This window comes from Gymnogyps californianus, chromosome 2 (genome assembly GCF_018139145.2).
Source record: "Gymnogyps californianus isolate 813 chromosome 2, ASM1813914v2, whole genome shotgun sequence".
Classification (NCBI taxonomy): domain Eukaryota; kingdom Metazoa; phylum Chordata; class Aves; order Accipitriformes; family Cathartidae; genus Gymnogyps; species Gymnogyps californianus.
Window position 1 is genome coordinate 29,746,107 of NC_059472.1, and position 21,959 is coordinate 29,768,065.

The window sequence follows — 21,959 nt, forward strand, 5'->3', positions numbered from 1 at the left end:
CACATTAGGAGAATTACTGTGAATGATGTCTTCTTCTAAAACTTATTTGCATAACTCTGTAAGAATAGTCAATAGTTCAAAAAAGTGCTATCAGAAACTTTATGTACAATTGATTGCGTGTCTTACCACTGCCAAAGACATCTTACTTGGAACATAAAAAAGATACCTAATACTACACTGCCCAAAGATAAGAGTTCAAATGAGGGGTGACAATTTTTTCCAAAACTAGAGCTGCAGGTGCTAGTTATAAAATTGCAGCCTTCTCTGTAAAACTTTAATATCTTCAATAGAAAATACAAGACACGTTCATAAAATCAATTTTTTATTTTGATAAAATCCTTATAAATATCAAAGCACTGGATCAACTCCACTGTTTTCAATATGTAAAAAACATGTAAAACTTTTGTTTCTGATATGAAGCAGTAGCCTTATTACTTTCTCTTCTGAGGCAAACAAACTTTATAACCTTCGTGCCATTTGTAAACATTTTGTTCATGTTCTGCAGCTACTCACATGACAGGGAAACATATCAGATCCAACACTAAGTCTAAAAAAGGGTGTGAAAACACGCAACACACTCCCACTCTCTCCATGCACACTTTCCAGACGTCCTCATTCAGAAAGAACTAACCTGAGGTCTTTTCAGCTGCATTCTTCTCCCTATGCCAGAAAACAAAAAGTGCCTTCAGGTTTTTCCCCTTTGGTTAATACTTGTACCTGCTGCCGCTGCCAAATGCTTTTATTTCTCCCATGGTCTATTTGTGTTCTTTCCTTCAGAAAACATTCAGAAGGCATTGAGAGGCCTTGCAGCAATAGTAGCTCTATTCTGGGGAGGAGAAAACAAAAAAATCCACCTATCTTAAACTAAGCTAAGATATCTATGTCTCTATGGCTAATTTATTCAGTTATAAGAAGGTATATAAAGTCAATCCTGATTGTGATTTCCCTCATGTTTGTCTATCTAAGATCAAAAGACCTGTTGAGGTAAAAGGCACAGTCATGAAAAAAAACAAATTCATGGAGAGCAGTCATGGAAGACGAATTGGTCAGAAGTACTACAGAGACTGGTGGTAGCTGCCGCCCATGAAACCTCTAGCTGCCTCTTTCAGGTATCGCTGGTTTTCACTATGTAGTTCTCACAGTCTGAGGGTAAATCTAATCCTATACTAAGCTACATCCTATGGCAAGTTCATTAAAAATAATAAAAATAAATTTGGCATAAACAAACAATTATATTCAGATAACAAAAGCTCCTGAGAGAAACACAGGCTCAAGTCAATTCATAAAGACAGACATTTCAACACATTGCTATTGAGGGCTCATCTTTTATTAGATATTGACTTGATTCTGATTTCTTTGGCTTGCTCTAACTGCTATCTTTGGTCTTGGAATACAGGTGCAACCAGCTGAGTTCAGCTATGACAGCATAACATCAGCCAGTACCTAGGAGACATTACATACCTGCGTAGTGCTGTGCTCCACTGCAAGATGTGAGGTATGCAGTATGTGTTTCACACTGCAGCGTGCAACGTGTCTAGTATGAAACAGTCTGGAGCAACAGCTACCCCTGCCTCCTGATTTTAAGTGGTAGGAGTCTGATGCTACATGGATATAGTGTTACAGTCCCTTGTTGTTCACCAAATGCAACAGACTGGATTTAGGAATGAACAGTTCCCTCTGTGCCCTTCCACCTTGCAGTTTTCAGGTTTCAGGACAATTTCATCACTATACGTGGTGGAATTCAGGAATACCTAATCCACCTGACATGATCCTGCAATATACAAAATCTTTACTATTTGCTTTTTAAAAAAAAAAAAATCAACCAGTACATCATTACTACTATGAAGCAGTCAAAATAACAGGATCATATAAATATCTGTTTTACTTAAATGCTGTTAGTCATTACTGCTTTTTGTAGGAAGGTAAGCATGGTATTGCAGAAGTCAGCAATGAAATTATATCAGCCTTGAAATATTTTTTTCTTGAGAATTACAGTGTGAAGTCTTACATAGAAGCTAAATGTTATGTTAGAGACCAGAAGAATAATCCCAGAGCATCCTTTACTGCCATTAATATCAGGGATCCTGTTCAGTAATTTGATGGCAAATTCTGGACAACTCCTTCACCACATCTGACCCTTATGATTAGCACTGCCCTCTGTGCATGCAACGCTAATGCCTCAATGCTCCCAAACCAACGCACTCAAACACAGTCAGACCTGTTAACATTGATGAACCTGCAACAACTCAGGACATACTTGTCTGTGAGAAATGACTGCATGGCAACGAGTAATAAAACAACACCTATTTGTTAAAACAACTCACAAAAAAAAAATTAAAATCACAAAGTATATTAACTATTAAAATTAATTAAGCCTTTGGTTTCAGAGGGAGACTACTCTGGCTTTACTCCTTTAATTCCTTCTGACTTCTCGTCCCTTTAAAGGCTGGGGAGGCCGGTAGTTTCTCAGCAAGCAGCAGGCGACCTCATCCTCAGCAGTGCTCAGGAGGCTGCGGAATTTGGCTAGCTGCAATCAAAAGAGACATAAGGTTCAGCAGAAAACCCTCACGCTCATACTAATGAAAAAGCATGTAGTAAATATTAAAGACACTTGTCACCTTTTTTTCCGCCAGGAAGAATGGAACTGTATTTTTCTATGGCACGTGGGGAATGGCAATTTCACCATTTCTGTCCTTGCAAATGAAAAACGACGACTACCAAGAAAATCTCCCAAAATACATGTCAGAATGAAACTCTGCATAAGGATTATTTGTTTCCTATATTCACACTTTGTCTTCCATAACCTGATCTAAACCAGGGGTTTTGAAATTTTTTATTTTGATTTTATAGTTTGGAGATTCTGAAATGTTTCGTGCCAAAAATTAGAATTCTTATGTGTACCTGTGTACGTCTTCTTGTTCAAAGAGTATATTCACAATTAACCTGGAACAGTAGGTGTGATGCTATAGAAAGCTTCTGTAATTAGCACTTTTCATAATTTAAACACGTACTCAAACCAGGAGAGATTCCAAATTTTTCCCTTGTGAAGACACAGAACAAGCAGTTGTTCATACCTCAGCATAAGCTTCTCTGCTTAAGCTGATCTCAGAAGAAACCCAGATCAGAGCTCCATGTCTAAACCTCAGGAAATCCGAGTCTGATTCCTGACCTGAAGTTTAGTATTTTGCCTAATTTCTAATATTTCCAATATTTACTATTTCTATATACCACCTTACTTCCCTTCTAGGTTACCAAAGGTAGGACAGCACAAAAATCATTCCATTATAATAGAGCATTTAGTTGTACGGCACATTGCATCTTAATTACATTAAGAGCAAAAAAAGTCAATACTATCTTACTTCATCCCATTCTAAAGCTAACATTTGTAATTCAGGCTGCCTGTGAGTTTCTAAAAACTTAAAATTCATTTTAAATCTCTTTCAACCTGAAAAGTGCACCAAAAAGTAGGTAGTAAACTGTAAAGCCCCCCAAAAATACAAACTTGAGGAATAAGATTAAATGGCAAAACAGTATCAGTCACGGTGATGACTGATCAATCACAATGGTGGCCATCACGGGAAACAAACACTTTTAGCTACATGCATTTTTATATTTATAAGAATATAGCACACTTATACTTTAATAAACAAGATACAGCTACAGTCTGTGAAAAATGACTAGTAAAGAATCACTGTATTGGACATTGTTTCCGACACCATGTCCTCTGAACCTGTTACACGTGGGTGTTTGCATACAGTATTTCACATTTTAGAATGTATTAATTACAGATTAGCCCAAATAAGAACCTTTTAACCTGAACAATGGCTTGTCTTTGGGAAGTTGGTATCTTAACACAAATTTTCAATCCTAGATCCATACGCATTGCAGCAAGTCTTACAAAGCCAGATTGAGGGGAGTGGGGAAGAGATACAGAAGAGAAAAATGCAGACACTGAGCAAATACATGACTTCAAATCACTTATGAACAGAATTTGAGGTCTCCTGACTAACAAGCATCCCATTCAGTGAACTGTCTTAACATTTTGCACAAAGACTGAAGTCACCATTTCCGCTGAGTGTGTGGTCTAGGGTATTGAATTTTCTGAGGTATTTGTAATACTGACCATGAATGAGACAAACGCTGTGGTACAAAAATCTTAAGGGTTACAGTGTGCCCAGAATATTGATAACATATTGCAGGTGACGTACTTGTCAACATCCAGTACTAGAAGCTATAATCTGACATACTTCAGTGTCTCCAGTGGGAAGAACTCTTTATACCTAAGATGATCAGCCCACTGGGTGTCACTGTTGCAACATAAATATATAGCATGAAGCTTCATTTAACAAGGAATGTAAGTAGACTCTTTCATGTGGTACCACACTTTTCCTAAGATAGCCTAACATAAAAAACAACTTATTACAATTGTATTTCCTTTTCATTATTCTAGTAAATTCACCAAGTTTTACATATCTGGAATGCAAGAAGAAATTTACTATTGATCTGCCAAATAAAAATGCCAGAGAAGAGGTCTGAGCAGGATATGCAAATAATCAAATCGAATGGAATTCCAGGATTTCTAAGCGTCACCAGAACCCTTTTTTCCTTAAGTTCCTTGTGGGTTATTTTTGACTGTTAATTTTTAGAGTATGCAGATTCTCTTTTAAAAATGGATAATGAATTGCTGTTACGCAAAGAAAGGCAACAAGAAGTCAGGATAAATTCGATAGACATATTTGAAATTTGAAAATTTGATAAGGTATGCAATGCCAAGGTCTGCAAAAAACATATTTTTGGGTGGCATTTACAATTTCAAGTCTTACAAAAGCAACATTTCTATAGCAGTGAAAAGTCAAAAAATACCTGTTCAGAACAAACACTAATGGGCTCTCTCAGAACAATCCAGATGACACTCTCAAGAAGAGGTGGAACAGTGAGAGAGCCAAAGTAAGTCCAGTAGTCCAGGGACTTGGGAAGCAGACAGCTAGGATCAAAGTTTGTGAATAGTGCTCTTTTACCCTGGAAAGAAAAAAAAAATAGCTCATTGTGATTCTAGACTGAATATATTTAGAAATCTATTTCTTACACAAAGTTAAAAAAAAGAAAAAAAGAAAAGGGCAATATTATTTAAAAGCAAGAGGCCAAGATAAATCATGCCAAAGGAGGTAGAGTTTGTTCCACTGTCAAGTGGGCTGGCAGCATCCCGGATGATCACAGCACGTGAGCCAGTGCCCTTCTGATGAGGTCTTACCTCTGTGACAGCTTTGCTGCTGCTATCCTTGATGCCAGCAGGACACCATCAAAGGTGTCATGTTAACATAGGCTCCCCATAGTTACAAATGACCATGATGGAAGTTGGAGGGAGAGGTGAGAAGATGTTAGACTTTCAACGTGGTCTCTATGGGGCTGGCAGAGTAACCCCACAGGTTACTGCCACCTGCTCCCCTCCCCATTCACTCCTCCCAGGCCCACAGGTTACTACTTCTTCTCCCTGTTCCAGCTACCAGACCAGAGATGCCTGTACGAAACATGATGTTGTGAGTCTGGCTGATTTCTCTCACACAAACAATAGCTCATTGCTCACCCTGTACCTTAGCAAAACAGGGGAGGAAACCTTTCCCTCATCTTTTTCACAACTTTCCATAAAGTATGTTCTTCCCATTACTATTCTCATAGCAACAGATTTATCAGAGACTAGGTTCTGTGAGGAATTAGCCTTTTTCTCTGATCTCTTATTGTATAAAAAATATTCTTTGTCTGCTTAGTTTTCAACTTTACCTAACAAGAATGCTCCTAAACTGTCTCAAATCAGAGTTAGATATGGATACCTATGAAACTAGGGAACATGAAGGTGAAGGGAGTAGCAGCCAGGTTACCAAAAAAACAAAACAACAAAAGCAACCACCAATATTAGTATTCTTTTAGAAGCATTCGTTCACCTTGATTCTGATGGTGTCCAAGCGGTCAGTAATCTTCTTCAGCTGAGGGTTGCATTCACCAATCTATTAACACCAGAGAAAAAAGAAATACTTGAGCTCCAGAGAAAAATAGCAAAAATAAATAATCAAAAAGCAAATGCACAATGAAACTGTTTTATATAACTTTACTTAAATGACTGTGAGATCTGATGGATTTTGTGAGTACGAGCCCGTGACTAGCTGGTCCTTAGAAATAGTACTGGTTGTAAAGAAGATACTGGTCGTAAAGAAATACTTGCTGACAGTATTTATTCTGGCTACTCACAGTAATTATTTCAGCTACAAAAGACCCACAAACTTTACACTGCAGGGGAATAAAAGTAATTTATTTTTCATGTTTTATATGCAGGATATTAAAAGTTGCAGGCTTATATCTGAAATTTAAACCACTTAAAACAGTGAAAACATCATTCTTAAGTATCCCAAGCAGAATTTGTGTGCTAAGAAATCCAGTGAAACTTTCCTTGAATCATTATAATGTAAACTGGAAAGACAGAATTACTGAAGCAACTCTTTGCAACTGCTGCATCTAATGGCACCCTGACTGCACCAGCGCCAGCACTAGCTGTGCTCAGGAAGCTGTGGCAGCCAGGCAGAAACCACAGATTTGACCAAAGCCCTATCCTTTGTCATGGATTGTGTGAATTCTCCATCTGCTTCTTCATACAGAAGTCAATGAAGCTGTTGCAAAAGTTTAATTTCATCTTAGAACAGGTACAGAAGGCAAAGAGGTATATAACAATTATAAGGAAATTCTCCAGCTTCTGGTTTTGGGGGAGTTTTTTATTATTATTTTTCAGAAGAAACTACCAGCTCAGAAACAAACTGTTAAAGAAGCATTCGAATCAAATCAGATTGCCCTCCTTAAGAAACCTGTTAGTCAAGTACAAGTTATTAGGATCCATATAGGGGCAGCTGAATTAAGTTCCACATCTTATGTTGTATGGGAGTGCAGATTAGGCAAACTGAAGAGTCTCGCTGTCTTGAAAATCTATTAATCTGATATTTTTAATCTTCAAGGAAGCACAGCTTTCTACATTGGCAAGTAAACAGTATGAAGGAAACAGTATAATTTAATGCCCATATAAAACAAGTATCTCCTTAGCAGTAATTGTACCAACCACCACCATTATCCCTTCGGGCTTATAATGTAGATTTATTAGGAGGGCTAAGGCATTCTTTTCTTACTAGGAGGGCTAAGGCATTCTTTTCTTACCTTCAGAAATACAGCCATGACTGCTAATCCATCTGACTGACGAGCTGCCTCGACAAAACTGGAATACTTCTCTGAGTTCCAATGGACCACATGAAGCTGAAAAGCAAGAGACACAGACAGCATCAACTCCCGCTGAACTCAAATAGTCACAAATTAATACTACAACTTTACTGGTTTTGATACTGTACTTGCTCTTTTCTATTCAGAGCCATTCAGTTTTCTAAACGCATATATTTCATGAAATTGGTAAATGTGTAGTTCACACAAATGGCAAAAGCATTTCCAGTGGCTGGGATTATTCAAAATCTAGCAGCAATCAGCACACAACAGTGCCTGGCAAACTGCTGTTGGGTCCCCAGATTTTGAACAGAGAAGCTAAGACAAGATATCCCATGGTTATATAACTAAAGCTTTTAAATCCATTTTTAGTACAGCTGATTTTAAGAAGTGATTGAAAATCATGAGGATGTCGTTAGTATTTTGCTCCTCTTTAATCAACCTTTCAGTAATATTAATCAGCCACATAAATAGCTAGAAAACAGGCAGAGGAACACACATTAAACTTACACTGACCCTTTTTCCCTTGTTTAGTTTAAGCTGAACACCAAAATTTCATTTTTGATACTTTCCAAATGTCATTTTCTACGATTATAAGTTAGGCACTTACAAGCTGCTTGATTATCTCAGGTTTGAGCATTTGCATTTCCAACATGCATTATTCTGGTACTGTCCTGTGGTAGTTGCTTAAGCAGCTTAAAGACACCACCTAGCCAGGTGGGGAAAGGAAAAGCCTGTGATGTCTACCCCCATACCACCTCAGTCCCTCCTGCTAAGCCAAGTTTCCTAAATCCTGGCCACGCTCCACAGCGGGAGCTCCTGGTTCCCGGGAAGTGCCAGGACGTCCCAGCCTTGAGCAACGGTCCGACTGCCAAACTGGAGAGAGCACAAACACTCACACAGCGCTTAAGACTAAGTACTTCGCAAACATTAATTACTCTTGCAAATCCTCAGTGGATTAGTAAATCTTATTACCCATAGTTTTTAGATAAGGAAAGAGAGGCTCAGAAGCAGGGCATGGGATTGGCTTTTCTAAAATTGGTGACCATCTTTTCAGACTTTGAACTTTACTCTTTAGGAATGCTGAAAAGCAACTCCACTGAATGACTTAAACTGGGATGAACCCCTGGAAAAAAAGGCTTCTTTTTGGAATACAGCACCTCAAGACCTCTAAAGCAAAAGCAATTTAGGAAAGCTGGAACTTGCGTTAAAGGTTTTCTATGGGAAGCAACATAGCTGGTGGTTGAAATAGGGATCTAGGAGTGTGAAGATTTTGACTCTAAATCTCAATCCTTGCCTAACCTCTATGAGTTTCAATTTTCCGTATCTGTAAAATGGAGCTCTTACTTGGTGTTACAGAGTATAATTAATGTTTGTTAAGCACTTGGGCTCTAAAGTGCTGAAACATTACTTCCAGCAAGTACGGAATCCCACTGAAATTAATAATAATACATGTATGCTCACGATGAAACACATGCTGGCTCACAGCTTCAGAGATCCTTGAAGGAAAGTTGCTAAGAATATTATAAATTAAACAGGGAAGAGAACATAGTCCACTAAACCATTCTCAGTTGCATTAGTATCCTGGAGCTCATAGTGCCTGCACCACTCGCTATTATAAGTTCACAGAAGCTACATTGAACAACTTTTAAACAATTACATTTTTACATACACAGAAAGGAAACAGATACTCTCAGTCAGAATTGACTTTTATTGTGGATTTTAAAAAAAGCAAAAAACCAACAAAGAACAAAAAGGAAAATTCCCACAACTAAAGCCCACTCCCACTCCCTCATAGCTTTGCCAAAAAAACCCAAACCAACCCCCCCCCAAAATCAAAACCCCCAAACAGACAGAGCTGTGAAACACTTTTGGGTACAGCCCCACTCTCAATGGCTTGTGACTTCTCTTTAAGGAATATATCCCGTCTTACCACCGCTCTGTCAGTGCAGCTTGTGAAGAGACCTTGATCAGACCATACGTTGTCACAAAGAATGAAGCCATGGATCCCTTCTGCTTCCCGGTGGGCTTAGGGGGCTGAACCTTGCAGTCTTCTTTACCTGTACACTAATTCTTTCTTCGACTCGGTCGATGCTTTTTCTTGAAATCTTACACATCTTCCTTATGAAGGTGAGCACTGAAACCATCTTCATGTCTCCTTCTGAGGTATTTTCTTTTGTGTGAACAGTGCTCAGAAGCCTTGATCTTAATTCTGAGTTTCTTATCTCAAAGCCAAAGTGACATCTAGAGAGCTTCTTGTGGAGGGTTACCCAACCAATGGGTAACGGAAAGGTTTTTAGACTGGCTAGAAATTCAGAGATATTTTCTCCTTCCATTTGGTTTCTTAGATGGGAAACACATATATATTTTCTCAGCTAGAAATTTGGTTTTGGTACTTAATGGTTTTAAAGCACCTCTATTAATTCTTTATATTCCATCTCACCTGGTTCCTGTGGAAAACATAAGCCTTTAAACACTGCAAATGTCACTTTTCCCCATTAGTGTTAGAAAACTGATTTTTTTTCTGACCACTATCTCTTATAGCATTTCCAGTAAAATCTGATCACACCACTGTGCATACATTTCATTTTTTTCTTCTTTAGTATTATGTCTTTTATTTGTCCATTACCATTTATTTTTATACTTTTTACTTCTTTTTAACCCCAGAAAACTCTTCCACTGTCTGAACCATGTGTTGTTAAAGATCTCAGTGTCATCAAAATACTCCACGTTATTTCCATTTGCAAAGAGGAATCGGATACTGAATACTTTTTACTGCAGGCTACTCAAACGCACCGAAGGAGACAGAGCAGGAGCGAACTCTCCGTGCCAGAGCAGACGGTGCATTTCTCCCCATGGTGCTCTGCCTCCACTGAAACGCAGTGCCTCCACAGACAGCAGGCACCCCACAGATATTAAGGTGTGGTTCTCAAAGTCATAACCACCACATTGCTAAATGCACCACAAAATGCAACACTCCTAAGTAAGTCTTGCATAAACTTTACACTGAACAGGCCCCAAATCAAGTAATTCTGCGGTTTGTAACTGAAGCTGACTTTGAAAATATTCTCCAAGGAAGAGACAGAGAAGGACAAAGTTTAAAATAACTCTTGAACATTAAATCTTGCTCTTATCAAGCTCTCATCTTCTGTACTCCTTTTTTAATCCTCTCCAAAGCTTTCAAATAGGTTCTCCTTTGAGAAAGGACCAAACATGCAACACTTCACGAAGACTGCTTGTCTTTTGATAAAATGGGGGGAGAATGAAAAGCGGGAAGAGGAGGGGCAACATTATTCTTACAATGGAAAACTAGTCACAAGCTTAGAGGTAGAGATGAGTCCATGTAAAGCCTTACCTCTGCCGCGTACTTCATCCCATCCACCGTGTGCTCGGAGCCGGCTTCGTCGTTGGACCCCCAATGGAAGTGAATCTGGCGCAGCCTGTAGGTCCCGCTGAGCGGCCCCCCGGTCAGCACTGGAAACCCAAGCAGAGGAAAAGGCTTCACTGCAGGAACGGGAGCCACTACCCACATCCTCTAACCTCACACCAGACTTCAGTCTTCGGACAGTCCCCTGCTCCTTCTCAAAAGCTGTCTCAGACGGCTTCCCATTTCTTTGAAGTACTACAGAAGCCCTCACTTGTCCAGGATATGACTTTCAAAATTGCACTTATGTGTAGATTAGTGGGTTATGGCCCACTAAAGGGTATGTTGTTATCACCAGGTTTGTCTTGCCATGGGTTGTGTATTTCTCAGAAGATGAGAAAATATTTCTATTTTGCAAGTGGTTTCCTCTCTTGAATGTATTTAAAAGAACCACTGAGAAATTAAAATATAGGTTTTATGAATAAAGGGGAGGATCAGAAAAATACAATGATGTGAACATAATTTCTGCTCCTCTTTGAAATTTGGAGGAAAGTAGGTGGAGCTTAAAAAAATTTTCAAGGCTCTTTCCTTCATTTGCAACTAGATCCAGTTACATCAGATTGAAGTCTGAGAAAAAGGAGCGTGTATTAACATAAATAAAATGAAGCCAACACTACATATGCATTGTACAACTGCAATATTACTGACACTTAATTAGCCAGGGCTGGAAGGAAAGTCCTATGAGGAGCAGCTAAGGACTTTGGGCTTGTCTAGTTTGGAGAAAAGGAGGCTGAGGGGTGACCTCATTGCTCTCTACGGCTTCCTGAGGAGGGGAGGTGGAGAGGGAGGTGCTGATCTCTTCTCCCGGGTATCCAGTGATAGGATGCGTGGGAATGGTTCAAAGCTGCGGCAGGGGAGGTTTAGTCTGGGCGTTAGGAAGACTTTCTTTACCAAGAGGGTGGTCAAACGCTGGAACACGCTTCCTAGAGAGGTGGTTGATGCCCCAAGCCTGTCAGTGTGTAAGAGGCATTTGGACAATGCCCTTAACAACATGCTTTAACTTTTGGTCAGCCCTGAATTGGTCAGGCAGTTGGACTAGATGATCGTTGTAGGTCCCTTCCAACTGAAGTACTTCTATTCTATTCTATTCTATTCTATTCTATTCTATTCTATTCTATTCTACTTAACATGCATATGGATGGGCTTTTCATTGTTTTGCTTTTGCAAGTGCTCATGTTTTGCTAATCAGAGTTGGAACCAAACCATCTCTGCACAGAGACTTGTATGTGAATCACATTCAGAAAGATTCCTTATTCACCGCAAAACAAATCACCCCACTCTCCCGGCTCCATATCTCCTCTGAGGGTTTGTGAATTAGTCTGGGCTGGTTTACTGGCTCATTATAGAGATTTTAAGGGGAAAGGATGGGAGCTTTAACTAGATGGTTTTTAAATTAAGAGCACTTGGGAGGACAATAACAATTTTTTCTCTCTTCTAGGTTTAGTCCAAAACCTAAACTTTGTTAGGAACATAATACACCAAATAAAGATAAAAGAAGAATTTCTTAAGCTGCCTATCTGCTAACACAAGTAGCCTGGCTAATGAAAAGGAACTGGAACTGTTTATCTGTGGGGAAAAATATTTGACCTCTTTAAAACTTCAACTCAAAAACACGCTTTTACAGAGCCTATAAACCTAGTGAACAAAGGGGATAGGGAAGTGGCACTCCTAAAACAAATTCCTTCTTTCAAGGAGTGAAAACTCAGAGGCAAATGATCCTAGAAATGTGTAAAGATCGGTCTTCTAACTGGCTGAGGGAAACCAATTACGTAGAAATCCATCAGCATTCAATGAAATACATCTGCTGAAAAATGTGGAAAATGGCCTGATGATGTATTTGTGCCACATCATACAGTGATGGTAAAACCCTTCCATTCCAACAGTAATTAAGGAAGAGGTTAGTCAGAAGCTATATAAGGCAAATATCAGTATCTCAAAGTTTGAAAAGAGCTGGAAGAAGAGGTTTTTGAAACATCAATAGACCAATTTCAGAGAATGGAGCTAATGTGGTACCAAAGAGGATAAACAGAATTACACAAACAGTTACAGACTTGACAGCCCAGTTTCAATGCTGGCCAAAGTGAAGAAATAGTTCATATGGAAGTCAGTTAATAATGCATTAGAAGATGCTAATGTTTTTAGTACCAATTAATTTTAATTTTTTTTTTTTCTCATAAAACCAACATATGGCAGGAGTGCTTACTTCACAGGGGTGCCCCAGAGGCCAAATTTTGGCCCTAGAAAATTCAGTATTTTTTGATCAATGACCTGAAAGAAAACAAAAACATTACTGATAAAGTTTGTCAGTGTCAAATATTAGGGAATATAGTGAATAACTCAGTTTATGGATACAGAAGGATTTGAATTCTTTGATAAGTAAGGCATGATAATGGCCAACATGTAAAGCCATGTATGTGGACTGAAGAATCTAGTCCATACATAGAAGATACAGAGTCTCCTGAAGCAGACCGGGGATTACATTTGTTAATTATGTGATCAATATCTGTCAGTGCTTTGCCACGACATGAACTATATCCTTGGAGATATGGCCTGAGGACAGCAGTAAGAAGACGATCACATTATCACTGCTTTGGTACCAGTGTAAGCCTACAGAAATACTATGTTCAGGCCCTGTCACTTCATGGATGGGGTTAGAAAGTGGAAGAGGTTCTTGGTGTATTCATATTCATATTTATTACTTTTTTTTAAAAAAGAAAAGGAGTTTAAAAGCTGAGTTGATCTAACTCACACCAGAAATAAAGTGTGATTTCGATTTTTTTAATTGTGAGGGTAATTAACAATTAGAACAACTTACCAAAGGCTGTGGTAGGTTCGTCATCGCTGGAAATTTTGAAATCAAGATTGTATGTTTTTCTAAGAGATGTGCTTTAGTTCACCCACGCCTACTAGGCTTGAAGCAGAGATTAATTCTGGGAAGTCCCGTGGCATCTGACACACACGAGGTCAGACCAGATCACTGATGGTCAGCTGACGGATTTCAGGCAACATCCAATGTTGCTTGTATTGACAGGAAATTTAAGAATTAAACTAAGACTGTCCAGGAAAGCAAAGTATGATGCTGTCTCCATCTATGTCTCTCCCTGTTGCCACTATAAGCTAATAGGTCCTCAGGACTAATGGACAGGGTGATCACAAATTAGTCCTCTTCTGGCTTTGACCCCTATGAAAGCATCATATGGGCTTGGATCCTCAGCTAAGCCTCACGCAACCACAAGAGGATTTTATTGCTTGAAGAATCTGCACTCCTACAGTTTCAAGGGGAGGTGTGCTAGCTTGCCTACCATCCAAGAGAAGGTTTTAAAGATGAAGGCACTAACATTACAAAGACTATGCTAAACCAGAGAACTTCTAGATAAGAATTATTGCTTGCAAAAAGGGAAGCTACATACTCCTAGAAAAGACTGGGACAATAACAGTTTTCAGAGAAGAAAAGGGATCACTTGGGATATATTTCATTTGTTCTGTATCGGCTCTTTCCTGACGCAAGAAGTCCAGGTATGGATTGTAAAAAGGGAAAAAATATATAACCAAACCTGCAGCTAAAGTCAGATAAGAGACTTGAGCGATTCGGTTGGAATGAACCTGTAATGAGACACAAAGGATTCATCTGCAGTGAGAGAGAGCAGCATTTGAAAAATTGTACACAACACTGTTCAAACAGGGGGGTGGCACTATCTAGCTGGCTGGGGTGGATCAAACCATCCCTGTGAAAAGGGAATCCTAGCACTTTCTGAAAAACGCAACCTCGAACTCGTGTCCAAGTATGTTCCCACATTGTATCAGGCTGAAAGACCGGGAAAAAAGGAATCTCTCATCTGGAGGAGCAAAGCCTTGCTGTTTATGAGGAGTTCATACCCAGCAGTGAGACATGCCCGGGCTGTATGTACTCTATTCAGGAAACGGTGGAAGAAGACACAGTGCAACAGGAAAGGAACAAACCTGATTTGTTGACGGTGTCATCAAACTCAACACTGGTGGAGTGCCCATTGTTAAGGATGATTTTAGCAGAAGCCGGATCGTAATTGGGATTTAGAGGACGGAGAGAGGGATCATACTTGGTTTCTTCAGTTTTGATGTCGATGGGTGACTGACGGTCTCCATTAGCGACAGGAAAAACCTCCTTCCAGTGGGCAGGCCCTGCAACACATTGGAGGAGAAGTCTAAATTGATGGCAGCGCCTGCTTCATGTGAAAGAAAACTCTGCTTGAATTGTTCTTGTTTGCATCTTTTAAATTGAAAAAGGGTGCATCAGAAAAACACAAATCAAAATATGCAGCTACTTTTGCTGCACCACATTGCAACAGCATCTCTCAGGACCCCTTGCATGGTGTATCTAACTGTATTTGGCCTTTGAACAAGGCCACATGCAAGGTAGATATTTAATTATTCACAGTTAAGACTCAACTATGCACAAGACATATCCAACAAATGATCATTCAAATCAAGCATCCTGTATCCAACAGGCACTGTGTCCCAGTAAATTTTTGGCATGCCATTTTTGCCTAATATCATGTCTCATTATGTCTTTAAGGATTACCTCTTGTCTATCCAAAATCCCCGCATTAAGGGTTTTTTTTATACCTTAGTCATTGGCTGCAAAAGACCTGAGAGCACATCTTCTACTGACTACGCTGAATGAGATGGGGAGATGTCAAAAAAGATAAAAAGGCTGAGTGGTGTGTGGACTCTCCTAGGGCCTGATGGCAGTGCCTGTAACCTAAGCATCGCTGCACAACCCATCACCTCCTCCCAACCCATCAAGTCTGCACACCAGCTGTCACAACAAAAGAGAGACTGTCACCCTCTCACCATAAAGTCTACACACACACGAGTGTAGCACTGACAAAATCAGCAAAGAACAGGAACACTCAAGACAGTGGTGCCTGCACAAGGTTTGGATTTCTACCACCTTCTGCTGATAAATGACAGATCTTCCAGACACAGACTTGCACCACCATTCAGCAGAGTTAGCTAGAAATTAAAACACTAAAGAAGCTGTTAATCAGTACTAGTGATCTTGAGTTAACCTTCCTCTCTCCATGCAAGCTAAGCCAAAAGTCAGCTGAAAAGCATTGTCTCTGTATATCAACAATATGGATATGAGAAAAATGGCAAATGTCATTCTAAAACAGTAAGAAAAGCTTCACAGATGAGATGTGTGAGGTGCCTGTTCTTATCTACTAAACATCAGAGAGTCCTCAATAAGAATATATGTGCCATTGTTGAACCATATTTGAAAAATAAATAATGTGGAAAGACGCCATAGAAGAAAAATAGGAACAGTAAGTTGCTTGGGGAACATGTTCTGTAAGGTAAAGATAGCAAACAAGGTTTAGAATGCAAAAGAGGGTAAGGTAAGGGAAAAGGGAAAAGGGGAAAAAAAGGGAAAAGGGGGAAAAAAGGGAAAAGGGAAAGTCTGCAGGGCTAATGATCTTTCAGTATTATAAAGAGCATAGCACTTGGTTTTCCTCCAGGCTTATCAGGGGTAAGAAGCGTAACTTTTTACTAAGAGAGTAAGAGGGACTGGATATAAGAAAAACTTAAATACAAGCATCAGAAACTGATCTTGTAAAATCTGCATCACTGGAAATCCTCATAACTCCCTATACTGAAGGTAACTGATCTCAGTCTATAAATCAGCCTGTTGGTTTGGGTCTTTCTGGATGGCTTAGCACTTAAATAAACATGATGACAAAAAAGGATTAAAATGTATTATGCTGTGATTAATAGCCTAACATCAGAAGTTGTCAGACAGTTTTCTCTCCTTGACTTCAACAGAAGTGAACATAGCTCAGAAACTCACAGGTGCTAAAATAACCCAAGCGCCCCGGCAGTAAATTAGGGAGGGAAGCGTCCCACGGCGCCGTGGGGAAGCAGCTTGCGCAGCCACCTGGGCAGAGACTGAGCCTCCTCTGAGCAGCGCTGAAAAATGGAAGAGGGAAGGAGTAGCTTGTAAAGACCAGCCTAAGACTTAAACCTCAGGTAGAACAAAGGCAAGGGCCTTCAGTCCTGAATTCGTTAAAAAGGCCTTTTGTTAATGACTTCATTAACTAAACTCAGTAAGGAAACTGCTTCTAAGGCAGAAGATAAAAAACCTACTGGTTTGAAAGATAAAGCTGGTTAAACTTAATTCATTTCACAAATGGTCATCAAAGCTATTCAATATTTTAATTACATATAGTTTAGCATATGATATAATTTTAATTATGTTTAGATCCTAGTACCCTATAGTTAGAGATGCAAGGCACAGTTTTATTCATAAGAAGCACCACTCCATCATTTATACCTAAATACTGTGATTTGGGATGGTTAGAAAAAGCTTATTGCCACTTAATTTTAATGTTTCAGATATTCCTTAACTGAGGAAAGGCAAAATATATTTATGTGCTTAACTACTTGGTCCTATTGCTCCATCTCAGAAATAACTATACTTATTGTACATTAAATAATATGAATGATTTGCATTCAGAAATAATATGTATGTGCCAAAAAGAGGACCGAAGGCTGTGATTCTGTCATTAGCTAGTTATTCAACAATAAATTTCAGTTCTAAAAAGACGCTGTACCTTCTTTTGCACTTGCCCTTAGCTCGGATGACCAAAATCATGTTTTGCTATGGTGATTAAACATCTATCAGTAACACAAGACTGCCAGAAATCTGACCTTTCAAAATATGCAGGAATATATCAAGAAACTTCAGCTCATTTTGTACCACTAGGTTATAGAAAGTGGTATTACTTACTAGATTATCTACCAGCAATCTAATACAATTATCGTACTCTTGCCACTCTAGGAAAACTGTGACTCCATTTGTTACTACGGACCCCACCCCAAAGCAAACTTTGTGTATGACTGTTGAAAAGTAAGTCCTTACAGTTGGAAGAGATGCTCAAATGCATGTCATACAATCAGATTTAAGCCAATGGGATCTCCAGGGTGAAAATTTCTTCTGATTTTGGACGTGAATTATATGCCTCCATCTCAACATAATGTACACTTTAACTTTCTAGATACGTACTTTAAGACATACCCAGGAAAGTGTAACTCACTGATTCACCTCCCTTCATTTTTTAATTTACTGAAGGAATGTGATTAAATACACCAGTTTTTGAACTTAGGAAATCTTCTCCTGTTGATGGAAAAATGTTCTGTTGCTAGAGGAGATTGCCTAGTAGCTCTTAACAATCAAAGCCATCGTGACCAAGATTTAGGACAAAAACCTGAACCATCTGCTCTGAAGATTGCATGCCTTTATTTTGGACACAGAATTACCAAATGTGATGCACCCCTCTGTCACTTTTAGATCAGACTATCGCTACTTATGGTACCCACCAGCATTGCACGCATTCATTTCATGAAACAGATCTCACAATGAAGGCAGTTACAAACTTGTCAGGAAATAGAACTCGCTGTAGCACCTAACAGCAGTGCTTTTTTATCCAGCTGGAGTTAAGGATGATGAGTTTCATCAAAAGGATAGACTAACTCGAAACAAGCCTAGTGGAGACATCGCAGGATACGGTTCAGTTGCAGTGAGTCTCTATACTTGCATAAAGAGAGCACATACAGGTGAAAAAGTGGAGTCTTTTTTTTGACGGTTTGCTATTATATGCAGAAAGTTCATTAGCTTGGTACGGTCTGACCTTGGCAGGATCTCATCCTCATTTATTCCTAAAGAGAATCCATTGCCCAGTTTATCATATACAAAATGCTTAAATTTATAAAGTTAGGTTTGCAAGTAATTTAGTTGCATATTAGGTTACAATAAGATTAGCTCAAATAAAAACAATTGGAAATTCATAATAGGTAAAATTAAGTGCTGTTTTTTAAAGCAGACATCAATATTATGTAATTATTCTCAGGGAGAAAAAATAGTATAACAAATTACGGTTGGACTCGACGATCTTAAAGGTCTTTTCCAACGTAAATGATTCTATGATTCTATGAATTCATATCCCTTTTTATTTATAAAATGCCTCAGCGTTATAGCAGTAACTAGATCGAGACATTTTTGCATTAAAACACAATACATGTAAGTACTTTCCATATATTTTATTAAACAAATAGCAAACTGAAAGCAATTGATTCTTGATTTGTCTTTTAACTAAGGCAATTCCCCAGTTAACTGAAAGGACTGTTTCTGTGAGGGGGCAAGAACATTCCCCTCTTCACAGGAACTTTGAGCAGCAAAGAAATGCATGCATGATGCCACACTGAAGCCAGTTTTCAAGATCTCAGATTATGCCTCCATACATAAGCACCATCAAAACTGTGAGGTAAGAAGAGTGGCAAGAACGCAAAGGCCCAGGTTTGCATAGAAATAAAATAATGCCTCTTTGCATTTCAGAAATACATGCATCAAAGCAGGGGAGAACATTTAATTTGTGTATAAGTCAGCCCATGTCCTTATACATAGATATACCACATATGCAGACATGTATGTGATAATATTTGACAGATGACTTTATGCACATAATGATTTATGCTGCGGTTATTATTGCTAAGGGGCAAATGAGTTTTCCCCCAGTTTAAAAAAACCAGCACTTTTATCACTGCAAGTAACAAATGCAGAACTCAGAGTGAATGCAGATGTCTTTCCAACTCTTCAGGAAGTCAACTTTAATATATGACTGCACCAGATTTAATTAATTTCACTTTATTTCTGCCTCATTAGTTGCAAAAATTAATCTTAGTTTCAGGGAAACTATTTTCAGGGCCATGCAGGGCAACAAATTTTTTCAAGAATCAGAGCAATCTCCTGCATCTGCTATTCAGCCAAACAAGAAACAAGCAAACCCAACAAAATAAATGCATAAAAAGAGAAAAAGCTGAGAAATAAAACTGATGGTAGGGAAGAGCAGTGAAGTGTTGGATATCCGTGCCTCTCTCCTTTAGTCTCCTGTGAGAGGTGGGGGGAAGGGGATGGACTGATGAGGAACTACCCACCCCGCAGCTGCTGGGGGCTCCAAGAAAGGAGAGCGAGAAAGCCAAACTCCACCCCAAATATGTTACCAGCCAGTAAACAAGAGTTTTATAGGAGAAATGGGGCCTCAAGCAAGGTCCAGGGCGACCCTGATAGAAATTCTGGCGCCCTCCCGTTCTTAGAAGTTGAGAATAGCAAAGGAGGAGGGATAGGATAAGGGAGGGAAAGTGGGCTGCTTATCTGGACAGTGCAGGTGAAGTCCACTGCACTCTTGGAAAACATATGGAGAAACAGATTTGAAAAACAAGACCCATTTACGTCTTCAGGGGAGTGGTAGAGTAGACTGCACAACAGTAGATAACACGCCTAATCATTGCAACATCGCTGCGATCCACCACCACCCAGTTTTTCAGGAAAAGTATATCCATCCAGAAAAGATGGAACAAAAGGACCAGGAAGGAAAGGTAGTACTTGCGCAAACAGTATTCCAAACTCTAAGTAATAATATCTATCAAGCATACTCCTATAGGCATTAGTATATGCAAATATATAGCTTTCTCCTTTTACTGGTGTTCTATTTCTCTGTATTATAACAGACAACGTAAATTATTCCATTTATTTTATCAGAGCTGAGTCTCCAATTTACAAAAGCACTTTCATTTCTACTTGCATGACTTGTGAGCCGGTCTGCACACAGGAGCAGCGTTTGCATGACTTACAATGCAAAACAGAGGAAAGTCTTTAAGCCTGCTGATGAGCACATCTTGGGACTTCAAAGACCGACAAGATTAAGGAAACCATGAAACAACTAAAATCCAAAAGCATCTCCTCTTAGGTGCATAGTTATACATTCAAATGCCCGATTCTAGTACCTAGTATTTCCCACCGTGTAAAAGAAGGAGAACATAGCCGGCATCAGAAAGGCACTGCCGATACAGCAGCGCCGGTCAGTGCGAGTGTCTCGCACTGTCTCAGATACTCGATACGCACACGCAACCGATCAGCTAGACGAGCAAACGAAATCCCTGCCGGGAATGAGACAGACCCAACTCAGAGCCAACCCCCGACCCGACCCTCGCAGGCGATGCTGCACGCATGAAACACCTCTCTCAGCAGCCAGCCTCGCATCATTTCGAGACAAAAAACTGCTCGGTCTCACGCTGCAAAGCCTCGACAGCATTTCAGCGCATTCAGCTCTCTCATGGGCTCGGAAGCTGCCGAAGCCAGCTGCGGGAGCTGCCCCCGGGCGTACCCCGCTGGCCGCGGCGGGAGCGGCCGCCCCGACGGCCCCGCGGGAAGCGCCGCGGCCGCCCCCGGCCCGCCGCCCCCCGCCGCCCCCCTACCGTTGTGCTCGTCGTATCCCCAGTGCAGCATGGCTCTGGTCTCCTGCCGGGACGGGACGGGACGGGACGGGACGGGACGGGAGAGGCGGCCCCGCCGTCACCGCCGCCCGCTTTGAAGGCGACGGGCGGCGACGCCCCGATGCTCGGGCGCCGATAAGGAGCCTGCAGCGCTCCGCGCCCGCGCAGCCCGGCCCCGGCCCATCCGTGCCGGTTCTCGCCCCGAGCCCTCCGCTGCCCAGCGACCCCGCAGCGCGGCGCCGTCGGGGCGGCCCGGGGGACAGCGGCCGGCCGGCCGGCTGGCAGCTGCGGCGGCACCTCGCAAGGGACCGCTCCAACAGAGTGAAGGTGTTACCCCTCCGCCAGCCACCTTCCCGCAAGTGGCAGGAGTTGTGCGGCAAGGAAAGACGGGGAAATACGCGTCTGTTGCTGGGGCTAACCCCTCCCCGCCCCCCCCCGAAAGTAAAGCAAAGTGAGCATCGCTGCCCGGCCCCCGCTGCCCAGCCCTGCTGCCTCCCGCGGCGGGCCCCTGCGCTCCCCGCCCGCCTTACTCCGAGGGGAGTGAAGCCAATTCCCTCTGGAACTGGCCGTAGAAAGAGTCACGTTTTACAGGCGGGGCCCATACACAGAAGGGTTTCCCACAACCCACTCCAATTTTTTTTATTTTATTTAAAAAAAAAAAAAACAAAACCCGTGTTTCAGAGACCGTCAGGCACGTGCTTTGGCACCGTGGCGTTTAACTCGTCGGCCCGCAGCCACACGGGCAGAAAGCTCAGCTTCCCCGTGCTGGAAGCTCGCTGGGAAGAGCGGCGGCAGGCGGGGAGCACACGCCGGGACGGCAGACGGGGAGCTCGCCTCGCCGCTCGCGCTCCCCGCCGCCGGGCCGGGGCACAGCGCCCCCTGCCGGCCCGCGCGGCGCCACCGCCCCATGACAGTGCTGGGGGGGTGGGGGGTGGGGTTGGAGGCTTCCCCGGCGCGCGCGTGTGACGTCAGTCGTCCG

The 21,959-nt window shown here is 41.1% G+C and overlaps 1 protein-coding gene across 4 annotated transcripts; it reads right to left on the bottom strand.

Annotated features, from left to right (window-relative positions):
• Positions 1 to 309: 309 nt before the first annotated feature.
• On the bottom strand, positions 310 to 21,039 carry LOC127029910 (carbonic anhydrase 13-like). 4 transcript variants are annotated; one of them, XM_050915728.1, is made up of 8 exons: positions 20,963 to 21,039; positions 14,636 to 14,833; positions 12,711 to 12,746; positions 10,607 to 10,725; positions 7,195 to 7,290; positions 5,940 to 6,002; positions 4,864 to 5,019; positions 310 to 2,527 (listed from the first exon to the last, which is right to left on the bottom strand). In XM_050915728.1, exons 1-8 carry the CDS (start codon positions 20,991 to 20,993, stop codon positions 2,414 to 2,416), a joined length of 813 nt encoding a protein of 270 aa, XP_050771685.1. In that variant the 5' UTR covers positions 20,994 to 21,039; the 3' UTR covers positions 310 to 2,413. The 4 variants fall into 4 exon arrangements, with proteins under 4 accessions (XP_050771685.1, XP_050771686.1, XP_050771684.1 ...); XM_050915729.1 differs by lacking the exons at positions 12,711 to 12,746; positions 20,963 to 21,039 and adding exons at positions 12,879 to 12,943; positions 13,491 to 14,278 and having other exon boundaries at positions 14,636 to 14,699; XM_050915727.1 differs by lacking the exon at positions 12,711 to 12,746.
• Between the last annotated feature and the right edge of the window lie 920 nt (positions 21,040 to 21,959).

Coding starts and splice junctions, on each gene's coding strand:
- LOC127029910 (XM_050915728.1), bottom strand. CDS start 20,993: ATGCTGCACTGGGGATACGACGAGCACAACG. Junction 7,291..10,606: donor GGATGAAGTACGCGGCAGAG/GTAAGGCTTTAC, acceptor CTTGCTTTTCAG/CTTCATGTGGTCCATTGGAA. Junction 5,020..5,939: donor TGGACACCATCAGAATCAAG/GTGAACGAATGC, acceptor TTTTCTTTCCAG/GGTAAAAGAGCACTATTCAC.